General features: G+C 42.8%; 1 protein-coding gene across 1 annotated transcript in view; it reads right to left on the bottom strand.

The window, feature by feature from the left end:
• Positions 1 to 23,326, bottom strand: part of ADARB2 (adenosine deaminase RNA specific B2 (inactive)) — a 307,848-nt gene that overhangs the window by 14,935 nt on the left and 269,587 nt on the right. Inside the window, exons 6-7 of the mRNA XM_005426737.2 lie at positions 22,479 to 22,630; positions 6,579 to 6,747 (exon numbers count right to left, since the gene is read on the bottom strand). Of these exons, the coding sequence (XP_005426794.1) occupies positions 6,579 to 6,747; positions 22,479 to 22,630 (321 nt within the window). The remainder of the gene's footprint in view (positions 1 to 6,578; positions 6,748 to 22,478; positions 22,631 to 23,326) is intronic.

Here is a 23,326-nt window from a genome sequence, read left to right on the forward strand (position 1 = left end):
CAGGTCAGTACAAGGCTCCCTGCCCCTTGCTGAGATGTGCAGTAATAGCTGGAGCCCCTCTGCTGGTGTTTCCAGCATTGATTTGGATGCGGTTAGACCAGAAGGCCAACGTTTGAACCCCTTTGTAACTGGGATGTGGAGAAATGTCACAGACATCTTTTTTATGAAAAATCCTTTCTTAGGATTTTTCCCGCTGAAGCTGTGAAGTTTCAGCAACAAGATGTAAACAATGCTGAAGCTGAGAAGTTTCAGCAACGAAATGTAAACAATGGTTATCTGCTGCTGTGGAATGCAACAGGTCCATCTAAATTAGCCCATCTTAGATGTTTATAATTAATGGCCAATCAGAGTCCAGAGAGCTGCCTTTGTTATCATTCTTTCTTTTCTATTCTTAACTTAGCTAGCTTTCTGATGAAACCTTTCCTTCTATTTCTTTTTAGTATAGTTATAATGTAATACATATATATCATAAAATAATAAATCAAGCCTTCTAAACATAGAGTCAACATTCCCATCTCTTTCCTCAATCAAGAACCCTTGTGACCTCTGTCACAGAGAAATTCACCTGATGCTTCAAAACATCTCAGGGAACTGTGTCCACCTGCCATGGATGCTCAGAGACTGAAGTGTCTCCTTGGGACCTTTGGGAACCTTGCCCCTTAAAAAGCATTGCTGAGGAATTTCAAATCTTATTTTGATAAGGCTTTTTGTAAAAGACTTTGTTTTTTTATTAAGAGCTTTAAGTCTTATCCACTCGGTGTGTTGTTAACCTCCTGTACCATAGTTTCTATTACCAATATTTCCAGCTATGCTTCACACAACATAAATTGTTATTCAGGGTGGCATGTGCTCAGAAGGACACCTGTGGTGTTCCTATTTATATGACCATTTAGCTATTATTGGTTTGGAAACTGGAACTAGTGCATTAGTTTTTGATCTGTATTTTAACAGTGGGTGGTTTATACATGTTTTCTGGAACATACCTTGTGGTGAAAGATTGAAATTGAGCTCTCAGTCACACAGAAAGGGGTTAAGAGAGAGAATTACAAACCGTGTGCACAAATCATCTCTAATTGAAGATCTAGCTGTGTTAATTGATTTTCATTTGCATTAATATGTAGCCTTTGAAGTAGCTTTTCTTAAGAGTTACCTTGTCAGGCTCAGCCTTCTGTTAACAATGGCTCTGGTCGACAGGCTAACACTAAAATAGATCTAAGAATGCCAATTTCTAACACTGACTTTTAGTCCTGCATTTTTATATGCTACATTTAAATACAGCTTAATGTGCTCAAGTCATCCTCTAAAATGCTACTTCAGACTCCCACTGATAAATCCTGAAAAAGTGCCTTAAGGCTACACTACCTTGCAGTACTCTGATCATATTCTCAATAAAGATTTCTTCCTATTCTCTAGCTTGTGGGGCCCAAATAATCCACAAATCTTAGCCATAGGACATGGGTAGAGTGCTCATGATGTAGTGCAAAGTTTGGAGGTCCTTTGTTTCTGTTTGTGTTGTTTTGTAGGTGAGGTAATTTAGATACTCAAGGTCTTTTTTTACTTCTGGGCTTAATGTCACTTTTTTGGTGAAGTTTGAGAAAGCAGATGACCATTAACCTGGTGGCAAGAAAATACACAGTCTTTTAAAGGTGACCTTTTGAGAAGTGGTAGTAAGAAAACAATTTTAAGGCCAGAGCTTATAAAACAAACACTGAATTCTGGCTTTTATGTGCTGTTTAAAGACAGTGTTTATGAGGATTGCTCCCTGCAAATCCTGCACAATGCAAAGTACATTCCTCAGCCAGAATCCTGCAAAGGGACTCTGAAAGAGGACAAGTGCCACTGCTCATCCATTTACAAATAAGTTTATACAATCTTTGTGTGTTAAATGCAAATTTGCTGCTCAGAAGGCTGGCATCTCTCCAAAATAACTACATAAGCTCAAATCTAGTGAGCCACGATGTGCTCTGCCCTGGCCAGAGTGTGAGGTCTCCAGTCCCCTGGCTGAGGTCTGTCAAGGAAGAGAATTTGGAGAAGAGTAGTGCAATGCAGAACTCTCTCCTGGGACACCCAGATAAGAACTAATTTTTGGAATGAACCCTAGTGTTGAATGCTTGCACCAAGATCCTAAAATGACTTGCACACATCAAGGTGAGGTGGTGACCCAGGATCTGGGACTGCCCGCTCACACCACGGGTCTGCTGGGCTCTGGGGAGCCGGGGTGCTCTCCTCCCTGTGCTCCCAGCTCCTCTGCCCTGCTCTGCCAAACCAAACCGCTGCCCCGCTCTGCCAAACCAAACCGCTGCCCCGCTCTGCCAAACCAAACCACTGCCCTGCTCTGCCAACCCAAACCACTGCCATACTCTGCCCAACCAAACCATGCCATGCTCTGCCAAACCACTGGCAATGGCAAGCACCAAACCTCTCTGTGCAGCTGCACAGGGCAGAGCACCATGCTACTTTAGAAGGGTTGGCACTGGGGGAAATGATTTCTCTTGTTTTCTGCATGGAAGAAGAAGGAACCCAGGTGCTGGTGATGAGATAAACTTGATGAGCTCAGAGCACAGAACAGGAAACTTTATACAGAAGGGAGGTGTGTGAACTGCTAAATCTGAGTTATGGTGAGCCTAGGGGATGAGCCGTGGTGGAAGAGACTGGCCTGAAGCTCAGGCAGTGTTTCCATGAGTCAGAGGACAACATGTGTCAAAGGGAAGGTGGTTCTCTCCTCTGTGACAGACTCTGAATTTCCCTTATAATTCTGTCCAGAGGGGTGATGGACTAAAGAGAAGTACATAAATCTTTGATATTTTGCCCAGACTTTCGTATTTCTTCTGCTGTAGGAATAAGAAGTAGAGACATTTGGAAATGCTGATTTTATATATGCAGCCATGTGGACTGTTACCTGCAAATCTGGCACAGACATGCACACTGTGTGCCGTGGGAAGCCAGCAGGGAGGAGACGCTCAGTGCTGGGCTGGCTTTGTGCACCTGGAGACCACATCACTGATGGGACACAGAGAGCCAGTGTCCCTCAGGGACACCAAGGGGGTGCTGCTAATCCCAGCCCTGCAACTGGCACCCTATCAGCTGAGCACACATCAGCCCTGACCATTTCTGAGGGTCAGACACAGAGTGTAGTGCTGAGCCTCTCTAAGGATTGCTTACTGTGTTTAGAGCCTCAAAGAAGAGCTGAGCTCTAGGGATATCCTTTTTTCTTACTCTAAAAATGTGTGTGTTTGTGTGTGTGTGCATGCCTGTGTGTGCATGTGTGTGCATATAACAATTTGCCTTCAAACATTTGTCTGCTCCAGAACAGCCACTGCAGAGACTTCCATTAGCAGCAGCATTAACCTTGCACTGACCTTGTAATAAGCAAGGTACGAGCTAGTCCTGCATCCAGCCTTAGTGTGAGACAGGGGGATGAAAAGAGGTTTAATTTGGCCCATTGTATGAATTTTGCTGTCACAAAAAGCTGAAATTCTCTCAAGGCTGTAATGTCTCTGTCGACATAAAGGTTTTAATATAGGTTATGATTAGCATCAAGAAAACATTAAATGACATCATTTTTTCCCAAAACAGATGATTATTTTCGAAATTATTTTTCCCATGTTATTGCTGCTTTTTTGTAAATGTATAAAATGTACATTACAGCGGAGAATGAAGGTCAAAAGGTGTTAGTGTAATTAATGAACTGTGGGCTAAAAAATGTGGTTTAATCCTAAATCCTACAGCACTGGGAGGCTGAAGTCACTCCAGCTGCACTGTGAGGCTCACAGGAGTCATGTGTGTGAAAGCTGACACTCTCTTATGGTGGTTTATTTGGGGACTCACAGACCCTGAACTTTAAATTTACACATATAAATGCATAGGTTTTAAAGCCAGAAGGAGCAACCAAGATCTAGGGTGAACTTCTTTATAACCAAGTTGCAGAATTTCACCTCACAGTTCCCTGCCTGAGCCAAATAAAATGACTATTCATACCATAGAGCTTGTGCTTTAATTCAGTGAGGGAACAGGTGTGATAGCAGGGTGTTTATCCTGAGATCTCAACAAAGCCACAGAGCCCAAATAATGCATACCAAGCATCAAATTCTCTCAAACTTGTGGTGATAGTAATAAAAATGGCTAAATGTCTTTGAATAACAAATAAATCTGATTAAACCACTCTCTGCTTATAGCTTTCCTGTGAGCAAGAAAGAACATAAATCGTTAGATACATGATTTATAGAATATTATTCGCTTTTCTCAGTAACTCTGTGCATTCTTGGGTCTTTGATATTCTGATAGCAATGCCCTTTGCAAATAATGCAAAATGATGTATATTTTAGCAGCTACTGGTTAGATTCTCATGAGGAAACATTCTCTAATAGCACAGTGTTCCTGAGGGACTTTTACAAGCAATAAAATCCAAAGCATACAGGCGAGATTTTTTTGTCAAATCTTGCTTATACAAACACAAATTTCAGCTTCAGAGATCTCTTTTCTTCTCACTGCAAGACAAGCTCAGATAATGTGCACCCAGATTCCTGCATCCTGCAGACATTTAAAGAGTCAGCTGCCTATGTGGTAGGGCAAGTAATTGCAGTTTGAAATGATGTATGGGCACCACCCACTGATCTCTCCAGTGGGGCAGGGGTGGGAAAGGCCCTCATAGAGAAATCTTTTCCACTGAACTCCTTTCCTGCCTCTGTCTCTATGACCAGAGATGAGAAGACAGTCCTACATGTGCTGAAACAAAGGACAGGTGAAGAAACCTTTGATTTCTCCCCCTGACACAGGAGGATAATAATGATTAAAAATTATTGTAGATGGAATTTAATTTGGTAAACTGAAATTTGGTATAAAGTATAATGCAGATTTTCTCAGCCTCTTTTTTAACTGCAATATATGCTGTTGAAAGCAGGGAATGATTGCTGGTTTTTTTTAACCTATAAAAATCCCAAGCTCATTTGAATTACATTGAAAATAAATAATAAAAGTAAAATAATAAAAAAGTGCAGTTTTTCTTACAATATTGAAATAATACTGTCAATGATGAGAGCTGCAATTTTTTTTTTAATCTTGGAAAAACTTTGTGGCATATTCTTCTTTTCTTCAAAGACTTCAGTGCTGTTTAGATGTGTGTCAACAATGAAAGGATTCACTCAAAGTGCTTAGCAGATGTGCTTGGAGAAAACCCAGCTCCTGAGAGTGTGCATTACTGTCAACATCCCCATCAACAGGAAATGTAATAGTGTGTGCAAAGCTGATATTTAATTCACTGGCTAATGACATTAAAAACCACAGAGAGTGCAATATTTCTATTCTTGCACTTAAAATTGTTCAGTTTTTTGAGTCCATATGAGTCTGAATTTGGAAACCCCAAATTTACAAGCAGTGGAGGAGATCCACTGAACATAGTTTGGGTTTTCTGTTACCGCCTTATGAGTAAATGAAAACATTACAGCAGAAGTTGCTCTTTATCCTTCATGCAAGCACAACAGTTGTGGTGATTACTCTTAGCTGAGGGTGGGTTTTATGAGTCTGGTAGTATTTCCATTTGCTGGTTCACTTCTACATTTTTGTGACAAAATGGCAGGCTTTGCTAATTAGACTAATTTAGCTTTGGTAGGTCATCCAGTTAAAGCTAAGAGCAGAATTTATCCATTTGGATTAAACAAAATTTCTATGATTTTTTGGGAAAGATTATGTCTATGTTGGCCTTTGATAATTGGGCCAAATTTTTGACTGATGTAATTTAACTGGGTTCTTAGGCAGGATATTCTAGCAGAGAATTTGATCACAGCATTTATGTTTTTATAGCTATAATGTGATTTATTTTATATGTAGAACTGTATCTATATATAATGTACATTATATATATACACACATATATATATGTATAAATTATGAAGATAAATATACATAGATGTATAGATATGTACTAATAATGCAATAAATGTGCAACCAAGCACACATATTTTGATTTTTGATTGTGTTAGCCATCACTTGCTATTAGTTAACACTCTAAACTGAGAATGTTGAATGTGTTTACATTCTATTTGTCACCAGGGAATAATTATGAAATATTTATCACATGGAAATTATTCTACAGAAATAGATGTATTTACAGGGCATAGCAGAAACCCACAGAGGGGGCTGTGACATGAGAGCTCTTCAATGACATTCAAAAGAGTAGAAATATCCCTGGTGGCTTTTAGGGCTTTTTATTCAATTTGGTGCAGACGAGCTAAGTTTATCTGTAAGAAAGTTGGTTTGCAAGTTTTGGGGTAAATGATCCAAGAACAACGAAGTGGATGTATTTTATTTGCACAGTGAAATTCTATTGGCAAAAAACCCTGCAAAGACAGTTTTTTTTTTTTGTCACACTGCAACAAGCATCTAACGACCCACAGAGAATTTGGGAACACGTCCTGTTTACATTCCCTCCTATTTAAATGTTCTGCTTTTGCATACAGAGGAGGTCTTTGTTTCTGCAGGGCTGGTCAGCACCTGCTGGCTGCTTCCCACTGGTCCCCATAATCCTCTGTGGCATTGAGCTTCCACATCAAAGACCTTTGCCCAGTGTATCCATCACGTACCTGGCGATTTTGTCAGTGCAGGACATGGTGATGAGCTGCTCTCCCAGCAGGACCCCGTCCCACGTCTGCGCCGCGTTGTGGCACCGCACGGGAATGGTCCCTTCGCCAGACTCGATCTTCGTCCGCAGGTGCCCCCGGTATTTCCTCACTATGTGCTTGCTGCTGTTCACTGGGCAAAACAAACACAAGAATGGCAGGAACTGAGTGTTTTTTGAAAGGATCTGAGAGGCTGTGTTGATGCCATAGCTTGCATTTACAGAACCACCTTTGAAGGTTCTTTAAATTGGATGCAAAATTAGGCGAGATAACAGCCCAAGAAAGCAGCACAATGCAGAAAGGAAGGAGCTTCTAGTATGGTTTTCTTTTTGCATCCATCAAAGCTTACACAAAGCACACGCTGACCTCATGTTCTCCTTCTATTTCCCTTCTATATTTAAAAAGAAGAGAGGTGCTCTGTCTTTTTAAGAACCTGTGCAATTTCTCATTTTAGAACTGAGTTGTGATGGATGAATATTTGAAAAATCTTGGTTCAGTAAGTGTCATCACAGACTCAGCTGCATGATGCAGACCAGTCCAATACTTTACTGTGATATTCAGTGACATTTCCTGAATAATTTCAGAAGTGAGGTTTTGATTTGTTATCATAGAATTTCACTGAAAAATTCTGAAAAACTAAAGGTTTATACTCTGGATCAAAGGCAAATCAAAACTTGCTAGTTGCTCATTGCTGACTGAAATTCCTCCTACAGCCTCCCTGAAGTGAGGTACTTTCCTGCCTTGTATCACACCAAGATCTTTTATCACTTCTGTAATATTACATACTTGAGTGCAAGGCAGCAGCCCCTGGGGTAGTACAGGGCAAGCAGCTAAAGCATTTGTCCTGGACCATGATGAACTGAGTCCTGCAGATATGCAGCAAATACAGAAGATAATGACATTTCAAAAGAACTTCACCTTCATTATTATGAAAAGAGGAAAACTGAAGTTCATTATCAAAATCACTCTTACACTGATATGTTGCTACCCCTGGGTATTTTAGCTGTAAAAGGACAAGAAGGAGCAGCAAGGGAATCCTCAGGGTCTGCTCACTGCCTCACCCTCAAAGGGTTTCACTGGAGATCACCTTCTCCCTGAAGCAGAAGGTTCCCTGTGGAACCTTCCAGTTTCCCTCCAGCCCAAAGGAAAATAATGGATGGCAGTACATGATGGCCTCTGCATTCAAGGAAAAAGGGGTGCTGCATTTACAGTCATGAAGGTTTTGCCCATATTGCCAACTGTTCTGCATATTTTTTCCATGCCAGCTCCTCATCTGGACCAGAAGGCTTCTACTTGTAAAGGTGATGCTCCTCAGTGCTCAGTGAGCTGTGGGGCTGAGTGCTTCTGGCACTGAGTGACACCAGTGTGCCAGAGGCTGTGGGGCTGGTGGCACCTCTGGCTATGAGCAGCTGTGCGTGGTCCCCAGTGCTGGTGGCAGCAATGGATTGACTGGCTGCTGCCAGTGGGTGGTTTGCAAAAAGGGAGAGGAATAATAAATTGCTTCAGCCTATTGGGATTAGCAGAGGCAGCATACACACATAGACCAGCAAAGTCAGCTGTGACCTGCCAGCACATGGGTGGCAGGGCCCTCAGCAATCATTGCCTCTTCTCTTCATTCCTGTTTTTTTGGAATTTAAGATGGGTGCATGTGTGTCAGCAGCAGGCTGGGACAGGTATCAAATGGATTGCTTGGCCATGACCAAAACCAGTTTCCACCCAAACTCGATCTCCATCACATACAAAATATTGTTGCAAATACTGTTACAGTAATGCTGCTACAGCATCTGAGTTTGAGGAAGAGTGGTTGTTGCGCTGCCATCCCCATCAGCAGCCACCTATCCCAGCACTAGGGGATGGGGAGAGTCCTCGTGCCCAGTTGTCAGCACCTCACAAATTGAGACACTGCAGTAATCACCTGACTTGGAGTATTGTGGCTTCTCAAACTTGAATTGTGGGAGAAACTGGGAACAGCCAATAGAGAAATAAAAAAATCTAATAAGCAAAAATGTGGAAATGTGAAAAAAGCAGAAATGTCTCAGATCCCTCTGTTCTCAAATTTTCTGGCTGTGCCAACACTGTCAGGAAAGCATTTCCATGACCATGTGTGCTGATCCCTCGCACATCTCTCTTGTCTGGGATGCTAAGTGCAGTGTCATTCCGAGGATGCTCTTTGGACTGTGTTAGCCATCTGGGAACTGGCCCATATTTTTCCTAGGACTCTATGAGGAAACATTTTTTAAAAACATGAAACAGTGGTGAGCAGCATTTTTCATAATTAAACCACAGAGTCGTGGGAAAGGTACCATGACATTTGGACAACAAAAGTAGAAAGTGATCATTTCTACTTAGCAAACAGATCTAGCTGAACAACAGTGAGAAATGTCTACTAAAACCACTTTGCCTCTGTCTGCACATACTGAGAACTGATGGCACAGCAGAGCAAGATCTCTGCCAAGGAAGCAGTGAAGAGTGACTCAAGAGGCTATTGCTGTTTCAGCTGGTGGAAAGAGTAACTTTAAGCAAAACAGTTCTCTTTTCCTAAGCTTTCCCACAAGTATAATGAAGATAATGATGCTTCCTTCTTATGCAAATTCATTTAAAGGTACTGCTTAACAACTATTTATGAAAAACAGATGCTATCCTTCCAGGAAAGACTTGCCACAGGAGTCCACCTACTGGAAATCCCTCAAGACAAAATGTTTTTTACTGTTTCTTTCTCCAACTTTTAAGAAAAATATTTTCTCTTGTTACACTTATTTCCCATCTCTGTAGATTCTCCTCTCTTTCTCAGCTCCTGCTCTGAGCCTCCCTGTGGGTGCCTTGATCTCCTGGATTACTCTCTTATTCAAGCAATTCAGTGTGTTGATACACCTCCATTTCCTATACATGCAAAGACACATGTAACTGCCAGGGAATTTTAGTGACTGCAGGATAAGATGAGCAGCCCATCATTTATGTGGCTTTGATTTCAGTACATAAATGTTACCTCAGTGAGGGGCAAAACCTCTCACAATATGCTGACAGAGATAAGGAGTGAGCTCAGGGGGAAAAAGAGCAGCAGGATTTCAAACAGCTGTTGAGCAGCTGGGGAATTTAAAATACAGGCCAAAAATTTTTGGGGAGAGGGATATGAAAGATTTCTGTGAGTTTGGAGGGGGGGTCTGTTTATTTAATTTGTCATTTGTCTATCTGATCTTCCCAGGACTGCAGGAAGTACAAAGGCCAAAGCACTCTACAGCTGGTTGTTCTCACAGCATCTCAACCCTGGACTGCAAGTGCCAGAAACTGAACAATAAAGTTTCTAAGAAGCACTTGAGGTGTGCAAGTGCACTGATAGTCTCAGTTTCTGAGCGCTCATATTGGCTCAGCCATGTGTCCAGCTTTGCTGCCTGTCCCTGAGCCCTGCCCAGGCTGCAGCCGAGCAGCCGGTGCTGGCTGATAGGATTCAGGATTTGTGGCCAGGGTACACTCACCCCAGGACACACTCCCACTGCTCTGATAAGGGGTTTTAGCTGCTCAACTGCTATTAAATTCAATGAATAGGGTGTGACTCAAACCTCGAGCTGTGCTGCCTGTCTCAGGCTGCTCACATTGCTGGGGTGGTTGGGACACATGCTCCAAAGGTTCATTTGTAGCATTTATATAAAATACTAATAACCCAAAGCTCTGATTGCTTTCAGATTGTCAATGGTTAAATAAATCAAAATCTGCACCTGGAACACACTGAGTTCTTTTTTAGCATGTCATTAAGCAGCACAGGAAGATATAACCAAAGGAAAAGATGAGGATCTGTGAGTTTTGCACTGAAGCTGCAGACAGACTCCAGCTCTAAGCTGCTTGTTAGCAGTAAAAAACATGGTCCACTTGCTGGCACAGCCTGCTACGGATCATTTTAATGCAGTCACAGAAATATATTTACTCATGCATCTTAAAGTCACCAACTACAGCCTACTGCTGTTCTGCTGTTAAGAATGATCAAAACATCAGTAACTATAAGCATTTCTGATCTTCCCTGTGCTGGTTCTCCAACTGCTTAATCTCAGCTAATTGCAGGGGAGAAGGCGTCTGTGGATGCCACTTCAACCAGAACAAAATGTCAATTTAAACCAGAATTGGAAAGGACAAATTAAAAAATCATTTGGAGTGGATTTATGATGTGTGCTCCACTCAGATGTGGAAATTACTCCTGAGAGTTCCTAAGATAAAAAGGTCCTGGATTAATTATTGGATTAGAAATGTACACAGACAGGTGGCTTGTATTTACAATCAGTGAAACCCTCTGATTTCAAGCCTCACCCCTTATTTCCATATTTGCTCCAGGACCAGTTCTAGCTCATATAGTAATGAAAAAAGCCGCTCCATACTTATTATTTAGTTAAAGAGTGAAGAGGAAATGGACGGTGATTAAACAGAATCACACGAGTAAGGATCTGTCTGAAATTTTGCATGACTGCCTCAGAGGTTCATTTTCTGTTTCCCTGCTTCAGTGGAGGCTGCTCTCTCTTCAGAAAGGAAATAGAAGAGCCTGTCTTGCATTTTTTTCAGTGCTGGACTCTCCCCCACCCCAGCATGGTTTATAAAGCTTCCTTAGAGCAGTGGGAGACAAAGGGGTGGAAAGAAGAGTGTTAACATTTGACTGCCTTTGTATTTTGATGGTTATTAGAGATGAACTTTCCTCAACCAGATCCTGACTAAATGTACAACATTACTATTTCTGGAGGTGTTGAAGTGAGAATCACAGCACAATGAACACTTTGGCTGTGTCTGCTCTGCTGGGCAGAGTGGCTGGTCAGATACATCCCTGCTGCACTGGGTTTTGGTGACCTGCACAGAGCCAGGCTGAAATGCCATGGGCCAGCTTTGGAAAACAAGAAACTTTAGGACTATTCTGAAATAAGTCTGAATTTGTGAAAAGAATGGTCTACGGAGCTGCCCCTGCAGTGACTTCAGGGATGTGTCCTTCCCAGAAGGGAACACAAGACCCTGTTGTACAGGTTAAACAGGATAAAAGCATGTTGAGATGAATCCCTAAAAGTCAAGATAGTAATTTAAAACTTTTAAATATATGCCATGAGGGATATTGCATCTGAAGGCAGTCCTAGGAGAGATTTGCTTGCTCCCAGAGCCTTGTGGCACCCAGCAAGTTGTAGCAGATTTCAGTTCAGATCTATGGTTTGGACAGGATCATTAAGCCCTATATACAATTAAAAATATGAATACATAATTTATATGGTAATGTTACAAATCTAGGACACCTGTAGTTTTTGGAACTGAAATGAACATTGGAGATTGAACTTCTTTACCTTTCCCCTTCTCCCCGCTTCTTTCTTGGCTGAAATACTATCTTTGGACTGTAGTCCCTAACCTGACAGAATCCATGACCTGATAAATGATGTTCCTTTTGGCATTATTATTATTCTTTTCACTAACCTTCAAATAACAATTTTCACTCTTTCTACTTCTTCCACAGTTTTTCATCTGCCAATTATTTCTAGTGATGTACTGACAAGGTGTGGTACCAAAGTCAGTTTGCCTATCCATAGATTGTCAGTATGTGGCATTTAATCCAGAAGAAGCAGTGAAGAGAAAACTTGAAGTTTGAATCCAGAAGAACAGAAAGGAAATGACTGAATGATTTTTCTTTATCGCTTTAAGTAGCTATTAATTTATTATTTTTTGATTGAATTGTAATGTTTGAGACGGTAACTGTAGGAAGGGTACAATAATGGTTTTCCAACATATTAAAGTTTATCAGTGAATGTTTTAATGAAAACTTTTCATTTTGGTCCATCAAAATGCTCCATATATGATTATTGAGGGGAAAAATTTCATCTGTTCAGATAACATAGCACTTTTACAATGAGTTTTTATTATTTTTGTAGGTTAATATGAAATGTATTGAAAGCTCATCCTAGAGAGAGGTGCCAAAATACCTTCATTGAACCTATGCTAGAGCAGAGCATGACATTCTAACACATGAAATCCATTTTACCTTCAGACTAACTTCTAAGTAAACCTGGACTCTCAGCAGGCTTTAATACCCTGAGAGGAAAAAAAAATCTGAGAGAAATAGCTCAAAGCCTACAAACAAGTTTTCTCTAATGTCTGTCTTTGAGGAATGCCTGGGATCAAAATGTGAGTAACTAGTTAAAATTCGCTTTAAAACAATTTGCTGGCAGCAAAGTCATGCACAGCTTCCTCTGAGAGTTATAAATGACTGTTCCAGGCAAGGAGGAATGAGCAGCACTGGGTCAGGTGTCAGGGAAATTCTTTGTGCCACCTACAAACCCAGGCTGTGGACTCCAGCCTGCTCTGGAGTAGGAAAGCATTAGTATGTTGAAGCCAAAAGTACAAGATTTATCAGAGGAATTAAGATTCTGTGCATGTGGCAATCAAGGAAAATACAACTCAAACACTTCAAGATTATTATTTTTAATTACTAATTGCTCCTCTTGTCTAAAATCAGACATGTCCTGCCGCGGCTTTGAAAGTGCAGCTGCTCCCACAGAGCAAAGTCTAGAGATCTGGCAAATGGCTGGGAACTCTCTGAGGAGACAGGAGAGAGAGATCTGTGAACTCTCTGAGGAGGAGTTCTGCCTCTGAAGCCTCCATCAGGCAGAGAGGGCCACAGAGAGGGTCTGCAGCAAGGCACAGCTCAGCTGGGACAGTGGGTAGAGATGCTGCTTGTGCCCAGCTCAGCAGCTGATCAAAGCCAGTGGAGAGTGAGATCAGGGGGAAGCAGCTATTCACCCATGTCCTAAGCTGTGCATCATTGTATCTTTCACTTTTTTGTTAATGAGAAATGTTTTCTCTTAAAGTTAGGCTTTATCTTTTAAATATACTTGGATGTGAAAAATGTATCAACATCACTGGAATTGCCTATTTGGTGTCAATTCTCTCTCCTGCCATGATTTAATCAAGAAGTTTACACAAACATAAAGAGAATGTGTTATTCATCATAACCCTCTTTCTTTTATCAACAAAACATGCTGTTATTCATATGGCTTTGGGATTCTGTTGCAGTTTGGAAATTGAAATCTTCAAGGATGATTTAAGGAAAATGTTGTGGGAGAAGTCAGCAAAATATGTAAACAGAAAATGAACCTCATGAGACAGAAACAAGAGCAATCTGTCGATATTGTGACAGATTTTCAACCACACTGTCGTTGGTATAATTCTAGAGAGGCTGTGGCTCCTGATGCACCACCAGATATATTCTAATTCAGCTTCTGGAGCTCTGGAGTCCCATGGTCTTTGGATGAAGAAATTAAATCTTGATCACCAGAAAGTGGTTCCTGTTGGCCTTAAAAATCTGTGGATTAAAGTTGTTAAATTACTCTGAATAATTTTACAGCAGTGCATAGAACATACAATGTTTTCCATTTTAGTATTCTGCTCTCAGCACCAACTACTCTTTCTCAGAGCTGTGATTGCTGGATCCCTTTTATTCCAATTTTACATGTATAGAAATAGAAATTACCAGAGTGAGGTGATTTGCCCCAGTCTGGCTAGAGAAGGCAGCTTGCAGGACCATGGTAAGAATTTAATTGTTTGCTACTCACACAGATGTCTTCAGATTTCTCTCCTGACTCTAAGAATCTCCCAGAAGTCTGAGGACTTCCAGAAGTCCCACAAAAATCTTAACTGGACTTGGAGCTGTCTGATAAGCTTTCTAAAACTCAGCTTATGAGTTTTACCTGTAATTCCCACTCAGTGGAAGGGCAAATTAGACTAAATTAGACCTGAGTGGGTGTAGTTTTCACCCACGGAGATTTTTCCCAACTATGGTTGGTATTTTCCACTCAGAAAATCTGTGCCTTACTTAGGTGCATATCTGTGGTTGGCTATGGGATGTTGGGGTGGAATGGGGGGATGTCTAGGAACATGTGGTCTCTTTTCCCTGCTGCAGAGGGCTTTGGAGACACCACCATTCCTTGGGCTGGACAAATCTGGGGACAAGGAGCTTTTCTTGGTGGAATTTTCTACTGCTGTTCTGAAAACTTCTCAGGCATGGTCTTTTGCTGATTAATGTAGCCTTTTTATCACATCTGAACATTGCATCCAAATGCAGTGTTTTACAAAGCAGCAAAACCCATAACAAAGCAGAATCAATAAATACAGTGCAATGCCCTTTGGCGATTCAAGCATTCTGTTAAAATTAGAATCTGATTATAGCTGGAAACCTGTTTTCCTGCATCTTAACAAACACATTTTGCTTTACATGAAAGCTTTTCAAAGCTGTGGCCAATGCTGGCTCTGAGCAATCCATAGTTTTCAGCATATTCTTTCTCTTTTCCTGGATAGACACACACTGCACTGACACATACTTCTAAAAATCTTATTTTCTACTTTAAACTCCCCCTGAAACAACAAAACTCAAATAAGCAAAAGCAGCCAAAAATATCACAAGGAGAAGGAATTGGGACATTTTCAATGCATTGTCAAAGGCAAAGAGTTTTCTCATGATGTGTCAGTTCTGACAAAGTTTTAAAACAGAGAGTTAAAAAAGGGAGCTGTCTAGCTCAGCTGAGAGGGAATTCACTGATCCAGGAGTTGAGAGACACAGATTCAAGTTTTTATTTGATTCTAAGTGGCCTTGAATGAAAAAGCCTACCCTGAACCTGGCATGGGAAGAAATGGAATAGGGTTTTCCTATCCCTTGTTACTGATGACCAGGAGATATGAAAAATATAAGATGTGATCCCAGTTTCACACAATTATTTTCTTTTAAGTTTTGCCTGAAAGGTTTTGATTTTCTTTTCCAGCCAGTCAGTTCTTTGAGACCTAAAATCTGTCCATGAAGTGAAGCTGTTATTCACCAGTCAGCTTTAGCAAAACTCCACTAAGAACCTAACTACCCAGCCTGGTGGAGATTAATAATGGAATATAAAGGAAAAGCAAACTTGTACAGCTTGATTAATTGTACTGAAAGCTTCAGGACTTCAGTGTAGTGAAATGAGAACCTCTTTCCAAGATGCATCCTGGGCTCCAGCATGAAAATACCAACAATAAAACCATGAGTGCTTTCACAGCCCTCTTAAGCCTGGACACCACTGGTTTCTCTGGCAGGTTTAGGGGCTAGAACTGACCTTTGGGATTGGCAAAAGGTTTAGCATGACAGCTCATGTATCAGACCTCTCCTTTGGGTTACCAAAAGTGATGGGATTTCCAGAACATGTGAACCATGTATTTGCAGACCCTTGGGCAGTGCTGCTCTGTCTGAGCAACGAGTCTATCTGAGCATCAAGATCCAGCTGTTGCTGCTGCTGCTGCAGGTTTTCCTCAGGTGGCTTCAGAAGGGATCAGGGTTCACAGCAAAGGGCTTGGGCCAGTCACTGTCTCCATTCTGGTACCCCTGACAGGAATCTTTCCCCCCTTTTCCATTCTTTTCCTCCTCTGCAGCCTTGGATGAGCAGAGAGTGAGTAGGAGAGGCTGGGGGAGGAAAAGCTTCTTGCAGCACTGGAGATGGCTCCAGCCAGTGCCTGCAGGTCCTGTGTGGGTGCTGAGCAGAGGGGCTTCACTCATCCTGAGAGTTTCCCCACCCCTCACAGGCTTTATGTTGCTGTCTCTCGCCCACTTCCCCATCACAGCTGAACATCACAGACCCACTCTCCCTCAAACTTTCCCATCCTGTCCCAGAGTCCCACTGATTCCTCTCAGCCACGCTTTCTTCTCCTGAAATCCCTTTGCCCACCTTCCCCAGAAGAAGAAAGCTCCCCCACAGTGCCAGAATGGATTTATTTTAGATGCTGGAAAGAAATCTTTGATCTAAATGCAGCACCACTTTCACACCTGAAAAGCCCTGAGCTAAATCAGCCCTGCAGGACTTGTGGGGACACAAGACCACCCCAGCTGGGCTGGGATCTGCTCTCCTCCTGCCCATCCTGACCAGGAGCACACTCCACCCCTGCTCCAGCCATGGGTGAGGTGTGTCAGTGAAGGTGACAATTAACCAGAGGGAGCTGTCCTGTGGCCATGCTGTCCCTACCAAGATAACTTGAGTGAAAGCAGTCACACTGAAACAGCATTTCAGCAGCCTGGGAAGACCAAGTTAGAAAACAGGGCAATTACATACAAACCTAGTGCCTGCTAACGGTCCTGAGCAGGGACACAAGCCCCAGCCTCTAGTCAGCTGGAGAAAGTTGCTGCATTTCCTCTTTGCTTACTTTGGTAAATTGAGGCTGGGTCAGTGGCACAAGCAGGAGGGGCCATTGTTTCCATGGAATGTGACCTCAAAGGAGCCTGACAAAGGGTGCTGTGCTCACACCTGAACCCAAACCTTGTGGATAAGATCCAGTCCAGTCTTAATGAAGTGAAAGGACAATTTCCTTCCACCTTCTTTAATGCTAATTCCCTAGCCTGTGAAGTAATGCAAGAGCCTCTTGCTGTATCTCCAATTTCTGCAGCATCCTTTACATGACAAAGCAATCTGGCCTGACCACAATAATTCATCCAGTGCTGGGATTATTTCTCCTGAGGCAGTATTCAGCACTACAGCCTACAGAGGTGTGTGCATTTTTTTAGTTTCCTGTTACTTCTGGGCATGGTTCTCTATGATAATTTTTTTCTGAGATCCCCCAAGGTATTGTTCTGCTCAGTCATATGAAAAATAGGAAAATAATGCACCTTCATCCCAGTTCCACAGATGGGCCATTCATCAGCATAAAATCAACTTTACAGCCTAGGAGGAAGCTGCTCCATGCACCAAATAGCTAGGAATTTCCAAGATGGTTTCCCAAGCTGCATGAGGCCAGCAGTTGTGACAGACAGATGTGATACCTGGGACCACTTGTGTAATGGAAACAAAAAATAGCGCCCAAATCCAGGGGGTGACCTATGGTTATCCTCAATTTTTGTGATGGGCAAGTTTATCACTTTGTTGGAACCTGAATTTTGTTGTAGTTCCAGATGTCTAATTTCTTTTCAGATCACTGAGTTACTTTGATTGTTCTTCTTGAAATGCTTTCCCCTTTTACCATCTATTTACAAGAACAGGATTTGTTCATTTAACCAAACATGGGATTGGCAAAAGGAAGGCAGAGATTTCTTCCCCTTGCCCATCCAGAAATGTTCACCAAACCCAATGGTTTGGGGAGTGGTTCTAGCCCAGTTACTGCCATAAGCATCCTCATTGTATTTCCATCCTATAACTCCCTGAAGGACACTGAATATTGACTTTTGGGGCTGAGGCTCTCATGACAGTTTTAGGGGATCATCTGACTCCTTAGAGGGTCTCTGTGTGAATCTGGCCTCCTCCAGCCAGTCTGCTCAGGATATGACTTTCAGGGGTCTGGTTTGGGATGACAAAACCTGGGTCAGCCCCATCTGAACACGGAATGCTGAGTTACTGCTGTGAGCAGGGCACTCCTACACAGAGCAGCCCTGGATTTGGGGGTGGACAGAGCATTTTTTTCTGAGAATGGAATGCAAAATGCAGCAGCCAGTATCACAGGCAGGGAAAGCACAGGGCTGCCCAGTGAAAGCACACTTGAAGTAGAGAGCACAAATGCGTCTTCCTGGGTACTCTTCAGCTCCCCAACTCTCTGAAAAGTGCAGTGCACATCTTCTCCTCATCACATCACCTACCAAGGCAATGATGTGGCTCACGTGGTCACAAATGGGTCCTTGCTTAGATGGGAGTTCTGTCAAATGTGTGTGCATGAGAGCTTCAGCACAGCTGTAGGTTAATAGACAAGCAGGAGAAAAACCCCATGTGGAGCAGATGCAATGGTGTGTTTCAGACCTAAAGGAAGTGTGGGATAAAACAGGAGCTGGGCTATCAGGGAGTCAATGGCACAAGGCAATACAGCATGTTAGCAAGAGATAGAAAAGCAGCCCAGGGGAGAGGAACTGAGACAAGCCCTGGGGCAGATTCTGTTTGTGTCTTTGGTGATCCATGTAGTGAAAAAGAGAGAGCACATCTCTAGATAAAAGATGGACAATGAGGTAAAATACTGCCAGGGAAGGAGGAGTGGGGGAAGTAGAGGATTCTTTTTAGCTCAAATTTTCAAGCAACTAATTTTGCTTTTCAAGAGACTAAAAAAAAAAAAATAAAAGAGCCAATGAGTCAAGAAGCACTAAATTAGCTAGGATGGTGCTGTAGCAAATCAAGGGCTTGATTATTCTGTGGTTTGCCCTAGATTTAGGATAAAGTGCAAAATATGCAACAAATACTACAGGGTGAGCTGCCCCCAGGGCTCCACCTCAGGAGCAGGAGTGTGAGTGCCATAATGGAAACAGCAGCTCCCTCAGGCCCCTCAGGAAACCCATGGTGACTGAGGCTGTGCTACTGCCCTTGGGAGAGCTCAGAAATGCGGGCACACCTGGCTGAGATGCACATGAAGGGAGAAGGCACCAGAAAGGGAGAAGTCTCAGGCTCCCTGACCTGCAGCACTGAACTGAAGGAGGGGCAGAAGCTGCATCTGTGAAGGAGCAATGAGAGTTGTGAGGACACCAGGAACAAGCTGCCTTTTTGTCATATAGCTGTGCTACAACCTTGAGGCTGACCTTGGAAAATGATAGAAAGGGTCTTGAGAAGGAGACTGGAGAGAATGAACCAGGACAAACCCATAAAAAGCATCTGAAACCCCTGGGGCATTTCCCAGTCTCATATTCCTGCAACACCACTGACCCTGGCTGGTGTCCTGTCCTGCTCTCAGCTGCTCTGGCCTCTTTCCCCCAGCCTCCTCCCCTGCTCTCTCAGACTGTACCTTCTCCCAAAGCTCTGCCTTCATATCCTGTAAGCTCATCCAACCTCCTGACCTACAGGCACCAAAAAAGGGTTAGAAAACCCCTTCACACTCAAAGCAGCCTGGTCCAACTGATTTAGTTTCTCTTTTAGAGCTGCCTAAGGATGTTATCAGCAAACAAGTCAGCTTACCTCTGATTCAAGAAGGGCATTTCCTCAAATTAAAGTATGATTTTATCTCCTTGTCCCTAATCTCACTTTCCTGCATGAAGCTGGCAGGGGTGTGTGCTGCCTGCACCTCTCCTCTGCATTGCAGCTCTCAGACTTTTACACATGCCACAAACTTGGTACTCTGCTCTATCCACTAAGAAGTAAACTGGGTTTCAAAAGCATGCCAGCTTACGTCCTCCCTTACCAGAACAAAGCTCCTAAGAAGGAAATGTAAGGCCTCCCTGAGGGTGCTGGAAAGACACGGTGGATAATAGGAAATTTTTGGAAGGAGATTTGAGAAGTGGATTTTACTCACTCCCTATATTGATAAAGGCTTATCATATTCCTTCTCAAAACCAGGAACCACATGGTGAGACAACGTTTTTAAATGTTAATGCATCTTTAGAGAATAATCAGTAATGTTTGATGGCTTGTGCTAGCTCTAGGAGAGGTCTCTTTGTTGTTTAAGAAATTAAACAACATTCATCTGGAGTTACTTGTCATTTCAGGATGAAAGAAAGGTTATTTCTTTAGGAAAAAAAAAAGAGGAAAGAGAAGATGTGAATGATAAACATTATAAAATACTTATCTTCCCAGATGTCTCTGGGATAATGTGAGCTGAGAGGAAATGCTTATCTCTCTGAAGGACAGCTTTTGGCAGCTTGGCTTTCTACACAGTGCTAAATTATTTTAAGAGCACAGGACAAAGGTAAAGGGATCTGTTTAAAGGAGTGAATTATGAGCCAGGTGTAGCATCTCTTCAGGTCCTGCTACTGAATCACTGTGTAACCTTGGCTAAACCATACAGACCTTTCTGCCTCAGCTTCTGCTTGGGAAAATAATTGGTGTAATAGCCAACAGGAAAATTATTTCCACGATTATCTACAAATTTACTGTCTGTGTCATGTACTGTGTGATTATATATTTTTAAACACAGCTTCTTGTGTATCTTGTTATCTACAGAAGCATTCCCTCATTAGCTGGGAGATTTATCTGGTCTGTGAAGGAATCCATGAGCCCAGCAGGGTTCACCTCCAGGGCTGGGTTCAGCTGCATATAACCAGGCAGCATGGGCTGTCAGCTGCCCAAAGCACTGACTTCCTCATGCCAAGAAGAGCAGAATCCAGCCTGGACAGCCTCTGGTTGCTCTTGACAATGGACCCCATTTTAAAAATAATTACAGATTTTGGTGATGTCAGCTAAGGGGTGCCCCAGGAAACCTGCCTTCTGGAAAACAAGAGTGCCTTTAACCAAACATAAAGCCTTTTAAGATATCTCTTGATACACCTATACAATGGGAGGCCAAAGATCACTATTGTTTTCTGATATTCATAAGCACTCCCTTTTTATTTTTAATTTTGATTTAAGATGATGCTATGTCTTATCATTTTGTTAACTCATCAGGAATTGGTTGATTTGATTTGGAGTTTTAAGCATCTACTTGCTTTTGTTCATTTTATAAACCCTGCTGACACAATGCAGAAATCATGTCAGGCAGGGACCACATTTCCTTCCTGAATAGGTGCATTCTGCTTTCTTGCTCCAGCAAGCTGCTGTTTCACATGTGAAAAAAATTCTAGTCTGGGCAGAATAATACCTAATCATTGATAAATAACTTATACAAATAAGAAATCACAAAGGAGTGAAACTACCATCTGATGGATTTGCCTATGAGGAAGTGAGGTCTTTGTGTGACCTTGGGTGATTATTTTACATTCCCATGTCTATGTTTTCTCCTCCATCCATTCTTTTGTCTTGCCTGCCTCACATTCAAGGTAGTCAAGGCAAGGACCATTTCTCACTATGTGCACACTGGCTGCCAGCACTATGGGCCTTGCAGCACTGTAAAACACAGGTATGAGGAGCAGTAGCTGGGCAGAGGTAAGAGAGTGCCTTGTGCATTGGATCATGGGGTGACAGGCATGTGGTAACAAGGCACAGATCTCTGGGGTTCCCTGTCCCTTGCTGGGGGCATTCCATGTAGATAGGCAGGGACAAAGCTGGTGCAGGGAGAAAGCAATAAGGACAGGCCTCTGCCATGGCAGGGCAAGGACAGGGACAGACATGGCTGGGGAGTGATGAGGTGAGAGTGCTGGGTCGTGGCGGAGATGGGATTTGTCATCATAGACAACAAGCTCTGCAGGCCTGTTGGTGGCACACGCTGGCTCAAGACCTGATTTGTTCATCTCATTTTCAGGATCACCTCTAGAGAAGAAATCCCTGGAAAATCATGTGTTTGCTTGAATGCCATAGGTATGGTTCCAGGGACTCTAAGGCTGACCTGGCAGACTCCAACAAACCCACCTGCCATGCAGTGACCGTGCAGTATATTTGACATAGGCAGGATGGCTTTGGAAGGATCTCTTACATAAGGGTCTTGCCATTATTTGCTGCAAGTGCAGGTGACATTTGGAGAGAGTCTGATGGACAATCAACACTACAGATGTGCTGTATCATATATTGTATCGTATCAGCGCTCTACTTCAGACTCCAGCTGCTGCAGCCTGTGAAAATGCAACCCTTCAACCCATATATGTATGGGATGTGAACCCTGAGAAGAGTCTATGCATCTCCAGTGAGAGCCTTGATCCTCTGGTCCATGCTGTGGCTTCAAGGATCTTTTTGATCATGGAAGTGCTTTCCAAAACACCCATTTACTTTCAGGGTTGTTTGTATCAAGCAGGAAATGCAAGGATGTATTCCCCAGCAGAGCCACAGAGCCCCAGGTGTGCAGAGCTGCCTTGCCCAGCTCCGATTTTCCCCCAGCACACAGGACTGAGCACCAGTTGCACAGACACACACACACTCTCTAAAGCCTGTAGTGTTTTTGCTCTCAAGCGAAACGCTTTCTGCCAGCAAAGAAAGAGAGCAAGAAGGATCTTTAAAAAAAAAAAAAAAGCAACAAGAAAAAAAAAAGACAAAAGGCAGACAAAGGAGGAAAAGGAGAGGGAAGGTTTTCTCTTACAGTCGGTTGTGATTTCGTAGGGGGAGTTAAGGCGCGCGTCTCCGCAGGGTGAGGTGCTGACGTACAGGTGGAACAGGATGTTCTCCCGCAGCCTGAAGCCTCCCTCTTTTAACCGCACGAAGATTGATCGCTCCCAGTCTTCTCGCCGTTTGCTATGATCACAAAAGAGGTTCCAGGTCATTTGTTACATGCCAAATCAGAAACATTTCTGTGCTCTCTCTCTCTCTCTCCTTTTCTCCCTCTGCTTGTTTGTTTGTTTTTATTAGCACCCGGCATCATATATTTTGCCTAGTGACAGCAAAAGAAAAACAGTGAGCTTCTCCAGGTGAAGAAATGTGTGAAGGAGGTCGAAGCTGCCAAAGGGCTTTTGACTTGCTTACCTAAGATATGTTGTAATGATAAAATGTGGATTTTTGAAGGGTAACTCTCCTTCCTTACATGCACGGATGCATAAACACGCTGTTTTTAAAGTGGTTCTGGTGCATGAAAAAATGACTTCTCTTGGGCTCTCATGTGAACACATCAGCTCTGCTGATCACAATGCCTAGGCACATGTTTGAATCCCATTAACATCAATCACCATAGCTGAGATGTGTGTTCATATGCTCCACTGAAAAGGGCCTCTAACAAAGCACCCACCACTGCCAGCCGCCCCTGCTCCCCCGTTGTGTTGCTCTTCTCCCCCATTCAACCAGAGCCACCTACAAGTGCTCCACCTAGGCCAGCAGGGGCCTCTTGGTCACCTGGCATTTTTGGAAATCAGAAGCTATCTTAAGAAGGGTGGACAAAAGTTGTGTGGGCTTTTCTCAGCTGAGTTGAAAAAGATCCTTATTGAGATGAAGCTTTTA

The sequence above is a fragment of the Geospiza fortis genome, unplaced genomic scaffold (genome assembly GCF_000277835.1).
Source record: "Geospiza fortis unplaced genomic scaffold, GeoFor_1.0 scaffold270, whole genome shotgun sequence".
NCBI classification, from domain to species: Eukaryota; Metazoa; Chordata; class Aves; order Passeriformes; family Thraupidae; genus Geospiza; species Geospiza fortis.